Below are 20,730 nucleotides of genomic sequence, written 5' to 3' on the forward strand. Positions count from 1 at the left end.
CTTTCTACAATAATAAATAATAATAAATAAAGTATCAACTCTCCATCTTTACTGAATTTCTAAGAATACAGCAGTTCAGGTATTTCTCATATTTCACAATGTCAGAAAATTTCACATTTTTACTTGGTGTCTTAATAAATATATCAAACATCATTCTCAAGATGATTATACTTATGTATCCATCACTCTTACAGAATACAGTACACAGTTAACTTGAAACCTGCAAGGACAAGATGACAGCTTTTTTTTTATTTCAAAAGAATAACAATGCCAAGGTTGATTGTCTCCAGTCTTTGTTGTCTCACATTTCAGGGGTTTCTCAATTTCTTACATTTCTTCGATCTCAAACTCAATGTCTACATTTCCTGCATCTTTCAATATCTACACTTCTTGTCTCTCTCACTGTCTACACTTCTTGTCTCTCTCAATGTCTACACTTCCTGTTTCTCTCAATGAGTACACTTCCTCTCTCTCAATCTCTATACTGTACTTCCTGTCTCATGTCTACACTACCTACATCTCTCAATGTCTACACTTCCTGTCTCTCTCAATGTCTACACTTTCTCTCTCTCAATCTCTACACTTCTTGCATCTCCCAAGTATCTAAACCTCCTATGTCTCTATCTTTCACATACTTTGTCTCTCACATTCCCAGCATTTCTCAAACTTTCTCAGTAGAGTTTTCTTAACTTCCCTCAGCGTCTCCCAGTCTCTGTCTCTTAATATTCTCTTAGTCTCTTGAATCTTTTATCTTCCAGTCTCACTATATCTCTCTCAGATCACCATTCGACCCCTTGCTCCCATTACTATGTCTCGAACCCAGAAAATGCATATCTAACCAGTCTTTTCCGACCAACTCAACACAAGGCAGAACATAATCACCTGTGATCCTCGTCCCAAATATCATGTTAATCCTTTAATTACCTCTCTACGACCTTCTATTTAACTACAATTCTCTTTCCAACTATGAATAAGCAGCCAAACCTGTTAAAACTCTCAGGGCAACAACTGGAGATAGAAAATTCGACACACCTCCTCCAGCAACTCTCGTCCCCAGGTGCCATGTCCGGCGCCTTAAATGAGCACTTTAGTTACCCTCCAGTTCCCTACAATTACCTCGCCAAACCATAAAATGCAACAAGAGACTGTTAACCCGGGTGCAGTCTCTACACATCAACACAAGAGAGACGAAATTCGACACACCTCCTCGACCAGCACCAGCGACCCTCATTCCCCAGGTGTCATGTCCTCACCTCAACCGGCCTTTAACGATCCCTTATTTACCTGCTAGTTTTCTACACACACCGTCCAGTGAAAGTTGATGGCACACTCGAGCTGTGAGCCGGGGCATCAACACGCTAGACACAGTAACACGAGTATAAAGTCCTTATTTCACATGCGCCTCCGAGCCTCCATGTTGGATAGTGTCCCGGATGTTCATAACAATGTTCCAATAACTCTATCATCCTAACACGCTAAAACTCCTCTACTACTTAATACAATAAACATATTTTCTAGCTACCTGATATTAATAAACCTAGTATTTTGATATTGTTGTGACATATTCGTTATAGTCTTTTAATTTTAAGATGATGTAAAGTATAGACGCGAATTCACTGTGTCTCAAAAATGTCCGGTCACTGAGAGATATGAACACCTTTGACACAACTCCATAATACATCGCTCACTTCTCACGCCCGTGCGAGTGAATCTTGAAATTTCTCCTTCAAGGTTATAACCAACTTATTAATCCCCCCGCGTGACTATTTCCTCCCCTTGAACGTTCGGCTTTTTACGGTAAAGTCTCTGTGTAATTGCGATACACTGCGTTAAATGTTTCAAATATACAGTATAATATTCTTCATATTTCCCTTCAAGCCCGATTAGAAACAATACTATTAATTTTTATGTCCTTTCCAAATCTATATCGTTACAGTTTCAGTTTATTCGCGGTGCTATGTTGGTTGTATCTTCTGAGTCTTGGCTGAAGTGAGTCAGTTTGATTCGTTCTGACATCACCAGTTAAGTGAAGATTTTGACGTAAGCTGTGAGGAGCAGCAGAGTCTGGCCGGGGTGCCAAGATCACTTAACATTCTTGATGTCGACAAACACACACACACACACGTGATATTGATACTTCCGCATTTTGTATTATACCATAGATGAAAATTACACACACACACACACACATGCATGTCGCAAACATATATACCGTACACTACCATACACATTACTGTTTATGTCAAATTACACGTAACGCATACATAACCATAGACTCATATATCATCACAATAACATTTAATACGGTTTTTTTGTTAATTATTGAGGTACCCTACACATGGTGATTTTTATTATGTCGGTAACCATGATGACCTCATCCAAAAACATGTTGTCAAAGATGATCTATGACTTGTTAAATATTTCAATCGTAAGATTAATTACTGACCAGTATTTTCGGTTATGTAACTTGTACTAAGTCAGCCCAATTTCCGTTTTTTCCTAATCTGGCTGATAATGTTTTCTACGTGTGATGGATGCTTGCTCAAGTGCGCCTTAACACAGACAATGGTGTTCTTGAACACACTTGTTGTGGTGGCCGTCAGACTACTGGGTTGTTGCTATGATGCATAACTGCGCTTTAACAACTAAACTCTTTCAGCGAGTATATTGTTACTACATACACTAACCAGCAACAATTAAAAATAAGAGACAGCACTCAGATACTCAGGGCATGGTTGCTTACTATCTGAGCTACATTTTCCGGTGTGACCGATTACAACACATTTCATATAATATATATATATATATATATATATATATATATATATATATATATATATATATATATATATATATAAGGTGATTCTCTATAGTAGTTAAAATCACATTGCCTTGAGTTCAACACTCACATCTACATTTGTAAATAAATTTAGTAAATTTATCATGTCCATAAATATTTTTAAGTAGACTAACATTACTTTTTTATATTATAGGAGAGAATCAGAAACAATATATTTTGTAACTTGTCTGTTGTCTAGTGTACAAACTGACTCCCACTCAGTGAACGATGCTTTAAGACCCTGGCCGATGAAGCTTCTAGAATAAATGACATCATCATCATCACCATAAAGTTATTCATGTGTTGGAGAATGTTGTTGTCATCAGCAGTCGGTTTGACGATTTTTATGAACCAAGTGCCCGATAGTTTGTAACATTGATCAATGAACATTGTCTGTAAACTAAAAATGTCCCACCAATCTCAGTTAGTCTTGGTGGTGTAGTGACTCATTTATTGTTAATTTATTTGCTTATTTCGTCAATCTGTTATTTGATTAATCTCCCCAACACCACAAAAGGACCCGATAGAAATAAGCCTTAACGACTTTCTTAGGCTATCTTTGGGTGAACCGATTTACGGTTTACCGTTGTTTGTGGAACTGCACTGTCTATATACTTGTACCTGTTAAACCACTGTGGGTTTAAATTACGATTTTACTGACTATCATATAGATACGCTATACAGTTCCCTTTAAAATAAAGAGCCACATTAACGAGAAAGAACATTATCTTAGTGGTGTGTGGCGTCACGGTTGAGTATCTTTCTTAATACAGTATGTAACAGTTGTTGGCTCAGTGAACGGTGCTTAAATACCCTGGTCATTAAAATCTTAATACTGCACGCTGAAATGAAACAACCACAAGGTCATATCTTTGAAATAGGCGGATCCCTGGCGTGAGATCACACTTCAGTCGAGCGCATTGTAATTAAGATGTAGCGCAACTTTTTTTAGTATGTACCTACTCATTTATACCCATGACCCCGTTTCTACCTTTCCACATGTGGTACATATAGCAGCCAATCACAACGGTGTACCAAGTTGTGCTACTTATTCACTAATAACAGATGTGAAGTTTCTTCTCAAATCAGTCTGATTAATATATATATATATATATACTATATATATATATATATATATATATATATATATATATATATATATATATATATATATATATATATATATATATATGTGTGTGTGTGTGTGTGTGTGTGTGTGTGTGTGTCTACAGTTACACCCGGTTCAGTGATGAAGTGCAAAAAAGTATTAGTCAACACTGCAGAGCCAACATTATAAATCAAGGGTTATTTGATATGCAAAGAAGATGGAAGGGTGGTTTCATATTACAACTGCCCCAGGCACTTAAATCATTAGGTGTGGTCTGGCTTATGACGCGCGCTCACAAACACGTACATATGAACTCAAACACACACGTACAAAGGTGATTTGGCAAGACAGTCACCGACAAAAGAAAGTTTTACCATGACTCCTAGTGAGGCTTTTAGACCCGTGGCCATGAACCACAGACCAAGACAATGATAGCGGTGCAGCTCGGTGCCACTGAATGTTTATCTCTAGGTTAGTCTGGGCAAACTATTTTTGTCTATTCTTTGAAATCGTCATATAAGTTCACATTAGTTCATCATGTACAGTACATAGGCAGTGTAGGTATACACAAAATTTAACGTTAAGCCGATTATCTTAAAATAAATAACCACATACTTTGGTTTTTACCACGTACCTTGTATTAAAAAAAAATCAACTCTCGGGCGCCATGTTTGTTTCAAAAGCAACCCGTCTCGTAAAACCGATTAGACGCCTTCGCCCATACAATCTGTTGTCTGTGTGTACTTAACAACACAGGAGACCAGTCTAAATGTGGCAACCCTGGCCCTTATGTAAACGTTGGTCATCCTGCCGCCTCTAACTTATAATCTTAACACTCTGTATATCCCTCACACTCTTTCCTCCCCTCATTTCTTCTTATTTGTTCCCCTTCTTGCTTCCCTTATTTTATTATATCGTATCACACATCTCGCTCGATTTCTTTCTTCTTATCTAATCCTTCTCTCTACTTTTCTCGAGATTTCAACCGCACTTTTTGCACTAATGTTGTTAAAACTGCAAGTTTCTGTAATTTGTGTAAAGCGTCTTATCAATATTACGAAATACGTTTTTAACGACTTATTTTGCAGTCAAAACGGCAAAATAATATTCTTCATTATCCTTGGTTAAACTTACTATTAATCCATTGCTTGTTAAGCTGCTCGCTCTCTCTGCACATGATAAACTAGTGTAAATTTGTAAGCCAATTTTTATCTAATATCTATCTATATATCGTTTTTTTGTTTCTTCATCAAATGTTCTCGTTAATTTAGAACTTCCTCGCGAGCTTCTGTCACCGCCAATGTTTTTGTGAAATCAAGCGAAAAAAAAATTAAATCGCACTAAAAAAATCACCTGTATGTTAACCCTCCAGGGAAATGTATCCATTACTCAGATCAGGAAAGGTGTGGCATTAGGCTGAGGGAACGTTGGTGGAGAAATATTCATGATCGTGACAAACACAAAGAGTTACAGGCGAGTGTGGTGTCTTGGAGGTTGTAAGGATAACGACTAGATTATAAATGATTAACTTACGTTTTTAAAGACCTAAGAGATATTAATTGAATGGGATCGCCATACAAGTTCACATTAGTTCGTTGTGTATATAGAGGCAGTGCAGGTATACAGTAAAGGATAGCACAAGAACACCATTCAAAACTACTAAATCCCAGAGGGTCTTCATTATGTGCACATAGGGTTGGTTACTTGGTTGAGTGCACATAGGGTTAGTTACTTGGTTGGGTGCACATAGGGTTAGTTACTTGGTTGAGTGCACATAGGGTTGGTTACTTGGTTGGGTGCACATAGGGTTAGTTACTTGGTTGAGTGCACATAGGGTTGGTTACTTGGTTGAGTGCACATAGGATTGGTTACTTGGTTGGGTGCACATAGGGTTAGTTACTTGGTTGAGTGCACATAGGGTTAGTTATTTGGTTGGGTGCACATAGGGTTAGTTACTTGGTTGAGTGCACATAGGGTTAGTTACTTGGTTGGGTGCACATAGGGGTTGGTTTGCACAGTTGGGTGCACATAGGGTTAGTTACTTGGTTGTGTGCACATAGGGTTAGTTACTTGGTTGAGTGCACATAGGGTTAGTTACTTGGTTGAGTGCACATAGGGTTAGTTACTTGGTTGAGTGCACATAGGGTTAGTTACTTGGTTGGGTGCACATAGGGTTAGTTACTTGGTTGGGTGCACATAGGGTTAGTTTCTTGGTTGGGTGCACATAGGGTTAGTTACTTGGTTGGGTGCACATAGTGTTAGTTACTTGGTTGGGTGCACATAGGGTTAGTTACTTGGTTGGGTGCACATAGGGTTAGTTACTTGGTTGGGTGCACATAGGATTGGTTAATTGGTTATGTGCACATGGGGTTGGTTGGGTGCACGCCAGGTCTTGTATACATTCACCAATAAATTTCATAAAGTTAAATTTATAGAGAACTGAAGAATGGTGCCACAAGAGAATATTTACAGCTGAATGCGTTCATCAATGTTTCACACCCACCAATCAATTCATTTAGTATAAGATCAGTTACAGCTAAAGTTTGACTTACAGAGTGCTGAGGGGCATAGTGTTACATTGATGGATTGTAGAGATTAATTTTACATCGAGGTTTTGGCATTGCAACCAAGAGGCCGACCACAACAAAGGCTCAGTTTGATGTCACCAGTTAAACTTTTGTATTACACTAGAACTTTCTACAGCATGATACTTTACTTACTTCACTTATAGCTATATTCAGCTTGTAGTTTAAACACACCATGAATGCAGTGTCATTAGATTCGTGTAAATATTGTTTTTACTGTCCACATGTCAAATAAAATGTAATTTTTTCTGCTGAAACTGTCTTAAGAGAAAAACGCCATTGCTACTTATAATGTCTTTCATCAAGGAATCTAATGCAACAAGTTTCAGCGCTATCAGAAAACTTTTTATTTATATTTTTTAACTTTCATTATCATGACCTCCCAAAAAGGTTCAGTACATTCAGAACACTTGCTACTCAAAAGCCCAAACCGTTTTACTATTCAGCCAAATCTAGAGCACAACACACCACCTGATACCCAACACCATTCCATTGCTTTCAGTTTATTTATCCTGGCGCCTTAAGGATAAAAAGGACTTTTTATAAATGAATTTAAAAAAGGTTAAAACCCCTACAAAAGCAAAATACTGCATATATGCAGCCTTGATCAATGTTACACTTGTTGAAAAACACCAGAAAACTGAGTGTAGCAACAAGAACAAAGGGAATTAAAAATTTAACGAGTACACTTGCCTAACATATTAATAGCCATGGATTACTTACAGATTACATGAAACTGGTTGAACTAACCTCCCTAACACACCACTAGCTTCTGAAGGAGTGAGGAGTCAAGTATGCACAACGCTTATCAAAAGTAACAGTTCACATAGCCAGATGCAGGTTTTCATGATCAATTCATCACTTTTTACCTTGGGCTTAGATATTATATGCCTTACTTGCAAAATTATGATTACCCTAAAAACTACCAAATTTTGCACTACCACCAACAAAGCACCATTTACCCTAAACTAGGGTAATTAACCCTAAAGTGGAAGCCCTGGAGCCACAATCAATAACTCACAGAGGGTCTATCTTGGTACCTCCCAAAATCATCTCTAGTACCCCTAGTTAAGAAATACCAATATATATCAACCTAATTTATCCATGATTTTTGGTCATATTTAATGGAGATATGCTTCACTAAATCACTGGCAGTGGTACAGGAACACAAGCAGGGTTATTCCAATACCTCACAAACACCTTCAGGGATGAAGTGTTAATTTAGCTAAGGTTAAGATGGGTGTGGAGTAAAATCATCTGAAAGCCATGATGGTAACAAATAAGACGAAGATGCACAATTGAGGTAAATGTATGTTAGAGGAGAAAATCAAACTAAATCATAAATTCCTCTGCATAGATATTATTCACAGCTTAAAATATAATTTGTTTTCATAATACATTGCACAACCAACATACCTTAATGTATACAAGACCTTGCCACCCAACACACTCGTGTTACTGTCGCATTACTGTGGGTTAGTAACATAAATTTTATGATTAGGTCTTATGGACTATGAACATGAGATCAGTAATTTAGTAGACATAATCCAACTGGGAGCACACATAATGGACTCCATTGTAAGAGATTGTAAATACATTTGTAATATACATATAATTACATTGATATATATATATACAGTGGTCCCTCGGTTAACGAGCACAATCCGTTCTAGAAGGTTGCTCGTTAACCGAAACCATTGTTTCAATGGGTTTTTGGGTTATTGGTTCTAGCTCACCGAAAATTGCCTAAATTCAACAAAAAAGGTAGAAAAGTACAGTTACTTTGAGGTGTGTATGTAGAAGGCTCCTGGATGATGATGATGATGGGAATTAGAATGGGGGTGGAGGAGAAGGGAGAAGAGAAGGCATTGGGGTGGAAGAGAAGTCACCCCATGGCGCCATTTCATCCATAAAGTTTTAGTTCTCTTGGTGCAATTCAAGATTATTTTCTTTAAATCAACACTGCACTGCATTATATATTGTCAATATGTAAAATAAATTTCAAAATGACCAATAATTTGCTTGCAAAAACAGAAAAAAAGCATTTAGTTGAAGAGTCTCAAGCAAGATGTTACCTCCACTGAAAAGACAAAGACTGACGCCTGTATGGTGTGTTGTGAGGCTGGATGGCACGCATAAAACTAGTTTCATTACCTTCAATTATGTTCAATAATTGTTAAAACGAGTAAAAAATTTAATATTAAACTTTTAAAATTATTGAATAGTATAAACTTCTTCATATTTGCTAAAATGGTAAGGAATTTAAGCCCTAGAACCGATTACTGTATTGGCGGACTAATACTACAGCTGGTGGACCGCCAAATGCAAGCGAAATCATGTTCAGGTTGGCTCGTAAGAAACTCGTTAATCAAGGGATTGCTCGTTAACCGAAGTTAAGAATCTTATGGAAGGTAACTCGTTAACCGAGGCGCTCATTAACCGAGGGACCACTGTATATATATATAAAGTTCAAAACAATACACAGTATTATGTTAGATTAGAGTACTTTGTGTACATTTATACACACAAGTGCAAATATTGCCAATATCATACAGGACCTGGATTCTTGAAGGTTCTCATGTTGATCTTTACTCCTAACAAACCCTAGAACTTATCTAATGGACTCATTAAAGCGACAACACAAAATATAACAAAATGGCAATGAAAAAGCACCATGACTTTACCATAACTCCATTAGTTCTCCAATACTCAGTTACTAGGGAAACACTGTTCAGCATTTGTAAATCTGAGAATCTAGACCTAAGCATTTCCTGTATCTTCATACAATCCTGAAATAATTTATAATATACTTCACATATCCCATCTTTGCATTATTTAACAAAATATTACTTTTACCTTCCAATAATTTGCAAAATAATAGCTTACTGCTTTTGGGGGTAAAAATCACATGTGTAAAGAATGAGCAAGGCGATGAAGTGTTATTTACATAAACCAGTATAGATGGCATTAAAATTATCCATGCAGTTTCATTCTCATCTTCTTGCCAACTGATTAATTAGGCTAAATGATGTCAGCATTTTTCCAAGTTACTTTAACAGCTTCTTGCTTCTATTTAACATGTAACGTTAACAGAGGATTTTACCCCTAAGACCATCAGACACTACTATGCTCAACAAAACTGCTGCAACATATTTTCATCCATACTGATGCACTACACTTCACTCTCAAATCCCAAGCCAACACTATGATGTTTGTGCAATGTTACATATATAAATACATCCCTGGAAATTCCAAGATACAGTATTAAATATTAATCACATTATTTTTTTAAAACTTGAGCCCAGATGTTTGGGATCTAAACATTAAAAAAGGCAGGCAAAGAGACAAATAAATAATGTTTCACAATAGGCAAACTATTACCTAAAAAGGGCACTATCAAACATCAGGTAATATTATGACTGGTGGCATAAATTGTTGGTTTTTAGTAATTTTCTCGATTGAAACTTTGTCTCCTCTCTAAGACATGGTGTGAACAAATCAGTAGATAATGTAAATATTGGCTGCATGTGACTTCTTTTAATTACAGCATAAAAAATTTCATTCTTTAATGTTTGCCTTCTTTTATAAAAAAACATATACAGAAGAATAGGTGCACTTAATAGTCACATTACCTGAAATTTCATCTCCTGGCAAAAAGAAAATGCTGGAAGTTCAATTACTGCTTTCACACAACTAGATGTTTTGTTTATTCACAAAACAAAACCTTTGCCTCCTGTCAAAGAGAAACTGAGATAAATGCTGTACTATATTGTGCAAGCAGTGGCTGCACATGACATTTTCTTTTACATATTTTCACACCTCAAACTTTGCTTCCATTCAGAGAAATTAATACAAAACAATACTGTAGGTGCACTTATTCCTTGCAAAAAAAAATTTAAATTCTCAAAATGAAATCTCCGTCTCCTGTCAGAGACGTTAAAACAGAAAGACACTGTATTAAAAATAATGAGTAAAATGGCCAAAATTGCCACATTAAACAGAAAACAATTTTTTTGGCTTTAAATCACAAAAATATAAATGTGAGATTTTGTGTGAACATCTGGACTCTATTCATAAATATCTTAATATCATATTAAATGCATCAAAATATTACAAAGAAATTTGTTACAAGTATTTACTTGTCAATGCAAAATGCATCTTTTATTCACATTGGTGTTGAAATTTAGGATTAAGACTGTTTGTGGAACCTGTGGATGTGCATAAAGAAGACATTCAGTGTGCCTAAATCAAGTACCCAGTACTTTACCATGTCAACACAGAAGACCTGAACATAAACATAAACAATCTCAATGTCAAGAGTGTTAGGCAGATAAATGAAAGTATTTCCCCAAGATCAAGAATTTTCTGTAGACACAAACACACTTTTCAAAAACCAGTATCATGTCAACATTGAAACCCTGAAATCATCCCTTAAAGTTGATAATTGTATTACAATATAATGTATTTCATAACAATAGATATTTTAAGACCATCAGAAATATTACGGAAATTAATTTCTTCTCTGCTGTCTCTTACTATTTAGATCTAATATCATATTTCTAGCACTCTGACTTGGTGGTTTTATGCCTAAAAATTAAATAGTATCTATATAACAGTAGACATATTAAAATTTTGACACCAAATATAGTTATACGCTACCTATTTTTGTAACAAGTATAGGTCTATAATAGATATCAGCTTACATGGACAGACAAATAATATAATGCACTATTGCAAAGGAACACAGGTTAAAATAATCTTATCCATAGTTTGAAATTCAATGCAGCTGACAAATATATTACAAGCAAGTAGCTGGTTAAATATATTTATTCCTATAAAAAAAAATGGTCAAGAAATGCCCCTTAATGAAGTGAACTGTAGTTACTCATCAAAGAAAATGAACCATATATTTTTTCTCTAAGACTCATCAGTGCACTAATTTCTACATCTGTTAACCCATAACATTTGTGGGCAAAGTTCCCAGTTCACTCGAACTAAATAAAATTCCAAAACAACAGCTCTGACTTATTATTTAATTCTCTGATGCATTAGGATCACTACAGACATTCTACCCAGTGTCCGAGTTTAGACAGGTCATTAAAATGGACTGTTGCTCCTCAATGGAAGGAGTGACTGACCTTTGAAACCTGTCCATAACCTCAACCTTGGACACACACATTCATCGGTTAAGGACCAGGCACAAAACATAGGATAGATGGATGGACGGACAAAGCGGTGACCAATGGCCCCTTACAAACAGTGGTACAAAGAGGAAAAACATAATAATTATTCATTATCGGCAAAAGTTGAAAATAAGTTCTTAACATTAAACTGAAATTTAATCCTTATAAACAACGACAATTCATTAAATGAAAATAGGTTTGCTTTCCTGACCTCTCCTGAGTTTATCTTCTGAATTGTCCTTAGTAAAATAAAATTTGCTCATTGTTATCCACCAGAAAAATTGTGACAATACAACTGCACTAGGTAATATGATGGACAACATCAGGTACAAATATCCACTAACTAGCATAGTCAGTAATTACCTTATTCTAGCATCTATTTGCATGGTTCAATAATTTTAAAGAATCCTTTGTATTCTAACAAAATAAGCACATCAAAATCAATCAATCATCTTCATCTGATTCAGCAGCATTGAATAAATCCATCAGATTCCTTGATGTAAGGTTAAAGGAAGTCAGCGGCTCATCATCCATAGGAAGCTTGGGACTGGGAGTGCTTGTGGTATTGAGACTCCTACATTCAAAAAGTTGCTGGCCAAGTGTTGGCCCTGATCGGGACAGCACACCTCTTCGCCGAATGAAACATGGGCTGCCATCTACATTGTCACTTGCATTAAAGCTGAAAAGATGGTAGTAGTCTAATTTATTAATCATGAAATATATGATGGTCAACAAATTAAAATTTCAAGTTAGGTACAGATAACCCTTTATTTACATTAGATTTTTTGATCTTAAAATACTGTATTATCAAAACTAAATTTCACTTGAAGGAAAACTTATTTCACACTACGTACTGGCATCTCTAAAGAAAAATAACATTACGTATGTCCCAATGGAATCTTTCATATCCAGCCCCCACAAGACATAACTCTCCTGCATTTTCCAATCAATTTACTCTTTTAGAGATGCCAGGAAAGCCAGCATGTGACAGGAGCAACAGTGCCAATACCCCAATGGTAAACGATCCCACAAAGATATCAATTTAGATGTTAAGTTGGAGGTGCTAATGCATATTGAGGCTGGCAAAAAGTTGACGGCCATCAGTATACTGTTAACTATTGAACATATTACAGTTTTTTTTTAAATTGTAGCCTTATGTATACTGTACTGTACTTCAGCTTTATACATGCAAATATTTAAGTCGTATTGCAAAGTGTCATTTCATTACAAGTCGGATAAGTTTCTTCCTTCTCCCTCAAGGAATGCATCTCCTAATTTATGATGGTAATCAAAGGAGAAATAAGATTCAATTTACAAAATTTTCTGGAACTCATATAAAAAGGAAGAACAGTACTGTATATACTCACTAAAAATACACTACTGAACTGGTATCCATGAATGGATTGTATCGAGCATATCTAAAGGGAAATTTCAAACAATTGAAAACAGGACTGGAGGCACAAGAATAAATGGTGTAAAATATTATTGCTGATCAAATGGCTTCAATCAATGTTAGAAGACAGATGCTCAGTCTCACACAATCATCCTTTTGGAGGTCCAGCCCCCCCCCCCTTCTCTCTCCATAACTTACGTTTCATTGTCTCCATTTTCTTATTCTTGCATAATGAGAACAAATAATAATTTCCCAATCTTTATTTATATCTTCCCATTTTTCTTTTGTACTTTACTGCTATAACAGACAGTCATGGTAAAACTAACATCGACGTGAAATTTTTTCACCATTACAAGCCATATCCTGCCATACTGCAGGGTGGCTGGAATCAAGAATAAACACCCTTTTTTTATTAGCTGCTATTCAGTTACTCTTTCTGTCATATTAGATGTATACAGCATTACCTTTCCTTCTCCATAAGACCCTAACTTACTTACCGATGTCACTTCAGTAGCACCTCCATCACCTGCTAAAGACATGTAAACACAAAGAAAACTCCACAAAACCACATGTGTTCTTACCTATTTCTGATTAAGGGTGAGGCAGTGATGAAGTCTGTTTGCTTTTTTAATTGGTGCCCAATTGGTGTAGAATTACCAAAAGGTTTATGTGAACACTGGTTGGCTTCACTACTGGAAGTTGAGATGTCACTAAGGGGCTGTGCTAGACTGTGGTCATCCATGCCTTCATCTGAAATCAAACATCAATGAGACAAAATTGGGCAAAGATGAATGGGCAAAACCAAAGAAGAAATTTTCCTTTCTTCTCTCTAAATTACCTTAGCAGTTGACCTCACCCAATACAAAGACAAGTGGCTTAAATATCAGTGTGAAATACCCAGTTGCTAATTACTAAAGGAGAGAATACATAGCTCTGTACTGTACTGTACGTATGATGAAAACGAGAATATGTATTAATAAAGTCAATGGCATCTACCAAAGAAAAAAAAAAAAGGCAGCCTAACTCACCATCAGAGAAGCCAACAGTGAAGTCAGAATCCGAGTTGTTCAATCCTGAGAAGTTATGAGGCTCTCCAGAAGCACTACCTTTACGTAGCCTTTTCAAAGGCTGTGCCAGGAAGTTGAGAAACACCACAAGGTACAACCAAGTCTGCAGTATTGTGTTCTTGGCTTTCATAACCTGAGGGAAACAAGGATTTCATAATAATTTGGGGGGAGAGAAATTTATCAATAATGTTTTCTTGACCTGCATGAGAAAAACTGATCAAGAACAGTTTCATAATCAGAAAAAGAGAGCGATCAAAACTGTTTTCAAATTCTGATTAAGGAAGTTTTCAAGATATGAGACAAGGGCAGCCTTGGGGAAAGGATGGTAAAACCAGTACAGGGACTATGCCTAAGGAATTAAATAGCATGGATGAAGAAAGCAATTGACAAAATAAAGAATAGAAGGGAGCTGGAAGCTCTGAAATGGTTGAAGTAATGGTGAAAACATTGAGAGAGAGAGAGAGAGAGAGAGAGAGAGAGAGAGAGAGAGAGAGAGAATTAGATTTCCACACAACTTAATTTTTTTTCACGGCCATATAGTGTACAAAGAAATAAAATCTCCACTTTAGAGAAAAGCTATTTTGATATAAATGAAGCTAAACTATGCATAAAAGTGTATCAATTAAAAACCTTACAGATTTTCGACAATAGTCCTTGAAGGTTTTGTGGTAGAGCACTCTCTTAATGGTGGGCAGAGCGAGAGCTTGGTCTGCTGTGAGTCTTTCCCATGGGTTGGGAGAGAGCAAGCCAACCAACACTGACTGTAGGTCCTTGGATAAGCCTGCAGAAAATATTACAATCTTTATTAGGAGTCCTTAGGATTAATAGCCTTTTTATTAATATTTATTCTTGGTCCTACACCATATTCAGCAAAGGCAACTGTTAAAACACTAATATTCTACTTCAGGACTGTTTTCTTAATACAACAAGCAGAAAATACATAATGGTTCACTTCCTCAACTTATGTAGAAGTATACTGCACACAGTATATAATTATGTAAAGAGAAACATTTACCTCCACATAGATTCATAACACTTCGTATCATTTCAGTAGTATTAATGAGAGGTTAAGATGTCTCAGTAGAAATTCTCTTGTTTTGTAATACAGATTTTCTCATGACACTACAAAAAGTAAGTGACCTAACAGCAAACCTCAGTCATTACACACAAATCTAGATGAACAAAACAAGGACTTACAATTAGCAGCTGGAGGAAGTGTCCCCCGTCTGAGTTTCTGCCAACTGTCTCCTTGTTTGGGCAAATCCAGATCTGTGGCCAACTCTAAAATGGTCATACCCAAGCTGAAGATATCTGCGGGCGGACCGAACTGAAGCTTCATGACTTCTGGAGCCAAGTATTTTGGATCACCTTCTGCTGCCTCATACACTTGGCCCTAAGGGACAGAATTGTATTATGTATCTGAAGATCTACAATTGATCTTGCACATACAGTAAACTGTATAACTTACATCACACACACACACATATATTCACACAATATATTCACACCATCCCCGACACCGGCTCCTACTACCACCTGAGATCCCTTGTCCGAGAATTGCTGTTCGACACCACAACCGCATCCAGCCCATACGTGCACGAACTGATCGCTATAAGAACAGCCCAGTCCCAACCATTGTAAAAATTATCAATAACTTGTAATAAATCAGTGTATTCACTCCCAGTAAACACTGCTCCTTACACTGTCACTATGTTGAAATGAACTGTAGTTTGAGCTTTTCCCCATCTAGTTATTATATGTCTTATTTGTGTCACTTATGTTACTCGTATATTATTTGTAATTCGTAACCCATTCCCCAAATATGTAACTGTATATTTTCAGCCTTCTGGCTGCCAAGCTCTTTCAATAAACCGTTAATTATTTATTATTATTATTATTATTATGTCTCTTGACACAAGCCCTAAAACTAAAAATCCTGCATTTACAAGTAATCCACAGCTCCAACTGTTACAATTTGTATATAGTTTTATGACATGCATTTTAAACAACCTGCCAACTCACTTTTGGATGGCTGTTGGAAGAGGCAGTCATATGAATGTGTTATATATATTCACAAGTAACAAAAATCTTACCTGAGAAGTGTCGATGACTAGCCCAAAGTCTCCCAGCTTACACAGACCATCAAAGCCAAAGAAAATATTCTCTGGCTTTATATCCATGTGAACTAAATTATTATTGTGCAAATGCTGTACACCCTGAAATATAAATTAGAAGGGAGGATTAATAAGGACAACTTGAAAATTCATTGGTGGGATTGATTCCTTATACTACAGTGCATGTGTGTGTGTGTGTGTGTGTGTATATATACAGTATATATATATATATATATATATATATATATATATATATATATATATATATATATATATATATATATATATATATATATATATATATATATATATATATATATATATATATACACACACAGTACAACTTCTCAATACATTTTGTTTGCTCCACTGCATGTAGTGTATTTATGTTTATTAATGGGTTATAATCATTATACACACCATTTTTTTTATTATGACTTTTTGTTGTTGTAATCTCTAGTACTGTACAGGTATTATTATTATTATTATTTTTTTAGGAACAAAGTATCTCAGCTTTTATAATGGAAATCTATGGGAAAATGTTATCCAATTTACATGAAGGTTTTCAGGAACAGAACCCTTTCATAAATCAGGAATGCCTGTACTGTACTGTATACAAAACAACTAAAAATTTATTGGGGGTAGAACCAACCTGCAGTAAATCGACTAGATATTCCCACACAATGGACTCCGGAAGGTCATGGCGATCTTCAGCTACATTAGCAAGGGAGGTCCTGCACACTTCTGTCAGAAGATAGAGATGCTGCCGCTCCTCCCATGCACGATAAAACTGCACGCAATTTCGATGCTGTGGTAGTTTTTCATGCTTCTGCACTTCTTCCATTCGTCTTCGTCTGAAACAACAAATAGGTTTGTGATAATGACAATCCTCAAGAAAATCTGGGTATACATAGTGATGCATATGGGGAAGGACATCATCCAAGAGTGGATTACTGCAAACAGTTGATGATGGACAAACTCTGAATTAGATCACTGGTAGATGTACACCTCTATATGCTTCATCATTTTCAACTTGTATCAACCCATTGCTTAAGTGAAAGTTTTCCTCATATGCTTTCACAATCTTGGTCTTGGTCTCTCCTGGTCACTTAATGAACAGGGAAGAAGTACAAAATTACCTTCCCATAGTCTAGTTACGGTGACCATTATTATCATCAAAATACTGCAATCACTAGATGATGAAGAACAATGACCAGAGAGATATTTGCCAAACTAATTCTAATGAAACAATGAATAAAAAAACAAACAATAACTATACCTGTCTCCTTCACCACGAAATCTAAGAAGAGTCCTCTTACAAGCATACAGCTGACCATCCTCCTTGCTACGGACACGGAACACCTCTCCAAATGACCCTGCCCCCAGCCTCTCTTCTATGACATAACACTGCTCAAAATACAGTGCTGGCTTTTCTGCACTGTAGACTGGACTTTGGACAATAAAAGCTGTAAAGAAGTAAGTATTATCAACACACTCCTCTTAATATTGTGTGGGGGTAGATGAAGATACAGAGACACTTCAAAGGAGAGGGAAATAGTAAGGGTAAGAAGAACAAGATAAGTACAATGTTGAGAAAGAGAGGAGGCGGCAGCTAAGACAAAGAGTAGAATACTGTACCCAATTGTACTGCACATATCCAGAACTTCTATATACAGTAGTCAATCTTAGCTTCACTTTGATTTATAATACCAAATTAATTCACTTGCCAGTATTTACTGTATAATTATTAAGTTGTGCCTCAGCAAAAACATGGGTACAGTAAAATAATTCCCAACACTTTAATGACTAAAACTTCAAGTCCTAGACTCAACAATAGTGATGTAATTAAAAATACTTAACACAGTACAGTAATTCTAAAACTTCATTTGGCTGCTCCAAAAGTAAAGAATTTACACAAATATGCATTTAGTATTTTGATGCTATAATAAACCACTAATTTTTCTTCACTATACTAACAAGTGTATACTTTAACAGTAAACCAATTTTGAAATATATGACAAGTAATATGGAAAATTTGAAGCCTGTGTAATAGTACAGTACAACAAATACACAAAGATGAAACAACCTTCCAAATGTGAAATATGGAAAGAAAATAAGTTACAGTACCTAAATATCTCTTTCATCCCACAAAGTACTTCTTGTTCTATTCATTTCTAAATCTTAAAATTTCAACTGGACTCATAATTATGTGCACATTTTAGTCAAGTTCCTAAGAAAACAAATGACACACACATTCCACCCTTCAATAAATTGAAATCTTTTACCTGCTCAGTTTTTCTTAGTCCCTACACTGTTAAATGACTTCTTATCCTCACATCCATAATAGTATCCTAATCTCACAAGATTCACTTGAGCCTATGGAGCATTTAACATGCAAAAATTTCAACTCCTTTTGTCAACTTATGAGATGATTGGCCTTAATGGATTGCACTATACTGTATTGTGTCAATGTAAGACTGTAAAACTCAACCCACACGGTAAACACTCAATACTACTCACATGTGTCTGAGTCATCTCGGAATGACACTGGCTGGGGGCGGTCAACATCAGGTATCCGTGTAAAAATTCTTGTCACTGGACAACTCTTCACTGGCGCTCTTGGAGGCTGAGCAAACTTGGGAGTACCACGGGACTGAAGGCAAAAAAAGTTACACAAAACATAACATTTACAGTATTGTACAGTACCATTATCTAAAAACATTTAGGCACTTACCACTCTTAACTAAAATAAGATCCATTTATAAAAAAAAGTTTACGTTATTTAACCAATGAAGGAACATTAAGTGATTCTATTCTTGTTTTTGTGTGTTTTTGTATAAAAAAATTTTTAAAGCTAAATCTATCACTTTTGGGAGTTTATAGTCTTCACAACAGTTTGGACACTTTACCAATGTACACAATATACAGTACTCACGTGAATGAGAAATGAATATAATATCCCACAAAAGTGGCTTTAGTGAGCTTTAAATGTCAATGCTCTTGTAATCTGATCCTGTCTATACTGTATCATGTATATATAGTAAACATGTCTGGTTTTGTACAAAATCAAAAAATCATCTTATGCTCCTCCATTGGTACGATTGGTGTTTATGACCAAGGACAATTGACAAAGCCATGAGATGCTTGTTTCCAGTAGAGACCTTATCTCAGCAACCTCTGGTGTTCTTAAGGCCAGGCAGTCACCCATCCAAGTACTAACCAGACCCAACATTGCTTAACTTCACTGATCAGACAAGAAGCTGTTTCCAATGTGGTACTACCCCTCACTTTCCCTCATCTTCAAAGCCCAGCCCACTTTGTAAAAAACATTGTCATATCTCCATTAATACACATCAGTGCCAAAAATAAAGGTCACATTCTTTTAAATCACCTTTAAAAAAAAAAAATAAACATTTTTTTACTAATCTTCCATTAGTGTCACTAACAAATTTTTACTTGTGACAAAAAATTGTGAAACATGAAATATAAAAAAATTGATAATACTGAACAAGTCTTTTTTTTTATAAACTCCGGATAAGACAGAATTAGAATGTAATAAACAAATGGCAGTGGATATTTTGTCGTGACCGGCTAAGTTCCTACTAACACTATTCTACCGTGAGTGCACTGATTAGCCCCTGGCTAGGAAGTTAGGTAAGGTTAGGTCAGGTTTTATTAGGTTCTAGTAAATGTCGCCTCTTTTATAATAATAGGTATGTTTACAGCTACACAACGATCGACTCACGGCGAAATAAATGCCAAATGCCGTCAGTCATAGTCAAATATAGCTCTAGTGGACGATTAGCCAGTTAGAGCTCACTCACAGTAAAATGACAGTAAGAACTTAGCCGGTCACGACAAAATATCCACTGCCTAAACAAATTCTCTATTCTATAAAATCATATTTCTTGAAGGAGTAGTTAAGCCACGTAAGTTACTTCAATTTCACCCCATACTGAGATGTTCTGAGACGCCAACTGACCACAACGGCGCCAGGTCAGTTATAATACTTATGCCCCATTACTCTTCCACACATTATATCACTCCCTGACCTCCAACATTTTCATACTGTGGAAGTATATAGATAACATTCCTGTGAAATTTTCATACAAGTTTACATTGAGTCACCATATACAAAGACAAAAATAACGAAGATAAAAGGGAAGACAGAGTTAGGAACGCAGGACAAACACAGTATTATACACCTCTATTATCCTCCTTCACAACATTTTATCACTCCCTCACCTTCTTGGTTGATAGTGCCCGCTGTTCTGTGATAAATACCGGTGCTGGACGTTCATATGAAGGTGAACTGTTAGTCCCACCTAATAGAATCATCTTCGCGGCAAAACAACTTCAAAACAAACATGGTCAGTGAGCGGCGCATGCGCAACCCTGGTGAGGCGAGGGACGACGAGCGTAAACTAACTGAGAGAGTACG

At 36.1% G+C, this 20,730-nt stretch overlaps 1 protein-coding gene across 1 annotated transcript; it reads right to left on the reverse strand.

Annotated features, from left to right (window-relative positions):
- Positions 1–8,900: 8,900 nt before the first annotated feature.
- Positions 8,901–20,690, reverse strand: LOC121855518 (membrane-associated tyrosine- and threonine-specific cdc2-inhibitory kinase-like). The gene is made up of 10 exons (XM_042350497.1): positions 20,535–20,690; positions 18,810–18,942; positions 17,569–17,755; positions 16,942–17,143; positions 16,269–16,391; positions 15,373–15,568; positions 14,811–14,956; positions 14,137–14,308; positions 13,690–13,858; positions 8,901–12,394 (listed from the first exon to the last, which is right to left on the reverse strand). Exons 1-10 carry the CDS (start codon positions 20,625–20,627, stop codon positions 12,160–12,162), a joined length of 1,656 nt encoding a protein of 551 aa, XP_042206431.1. The 5' UTR covers positions 20,628–20,690; the 3' UTR covers positions 8,901–12,159.
- Between the last annotated feature and the right edge of the window lie 40 nt (positions 20,691–20,730).

The sequence above is a fragment of the Homarus americanus genome, unplaced genomic scaffold, assembly GCF_018991925.1.
Source record: "Homarus americanus isolate GMGI-L3 unplaced genomic scaffold, GMGI_Hamer_2.0 scaffold48406, whole genome shotgun sequence".
NCBI lineage: Eukaryota > Metazoa > Arthropoda > Malacostraca > Decapoda > Nephropidae > Homarus > Homarus americanus.

Bases quoted from the DNA above. Each gene is read 5' to 3' on its own strand.
- LOC121855518 (XM_042350497.1), bottom strand. From the start codon at position 20,627: ATGATTCTATTAGGTGGGACTAACAGTTCACCTTCATATGAACGTCCA. The intron at 17,144-17,568 runs GTATAGTTATTG...TTGTTGTTTCAG, and splicing joins TTTCGTGGTGAAGGAGACAG to ACGAAGACGAATGGAAGAAG. The intron at 12,395-13,689 runs GTAAGAACACAT...CCATCTTTTCAG, and splicing joins TCACCCTTAATCAGAAATAG to CTTTAATGCAAGTGACAATG.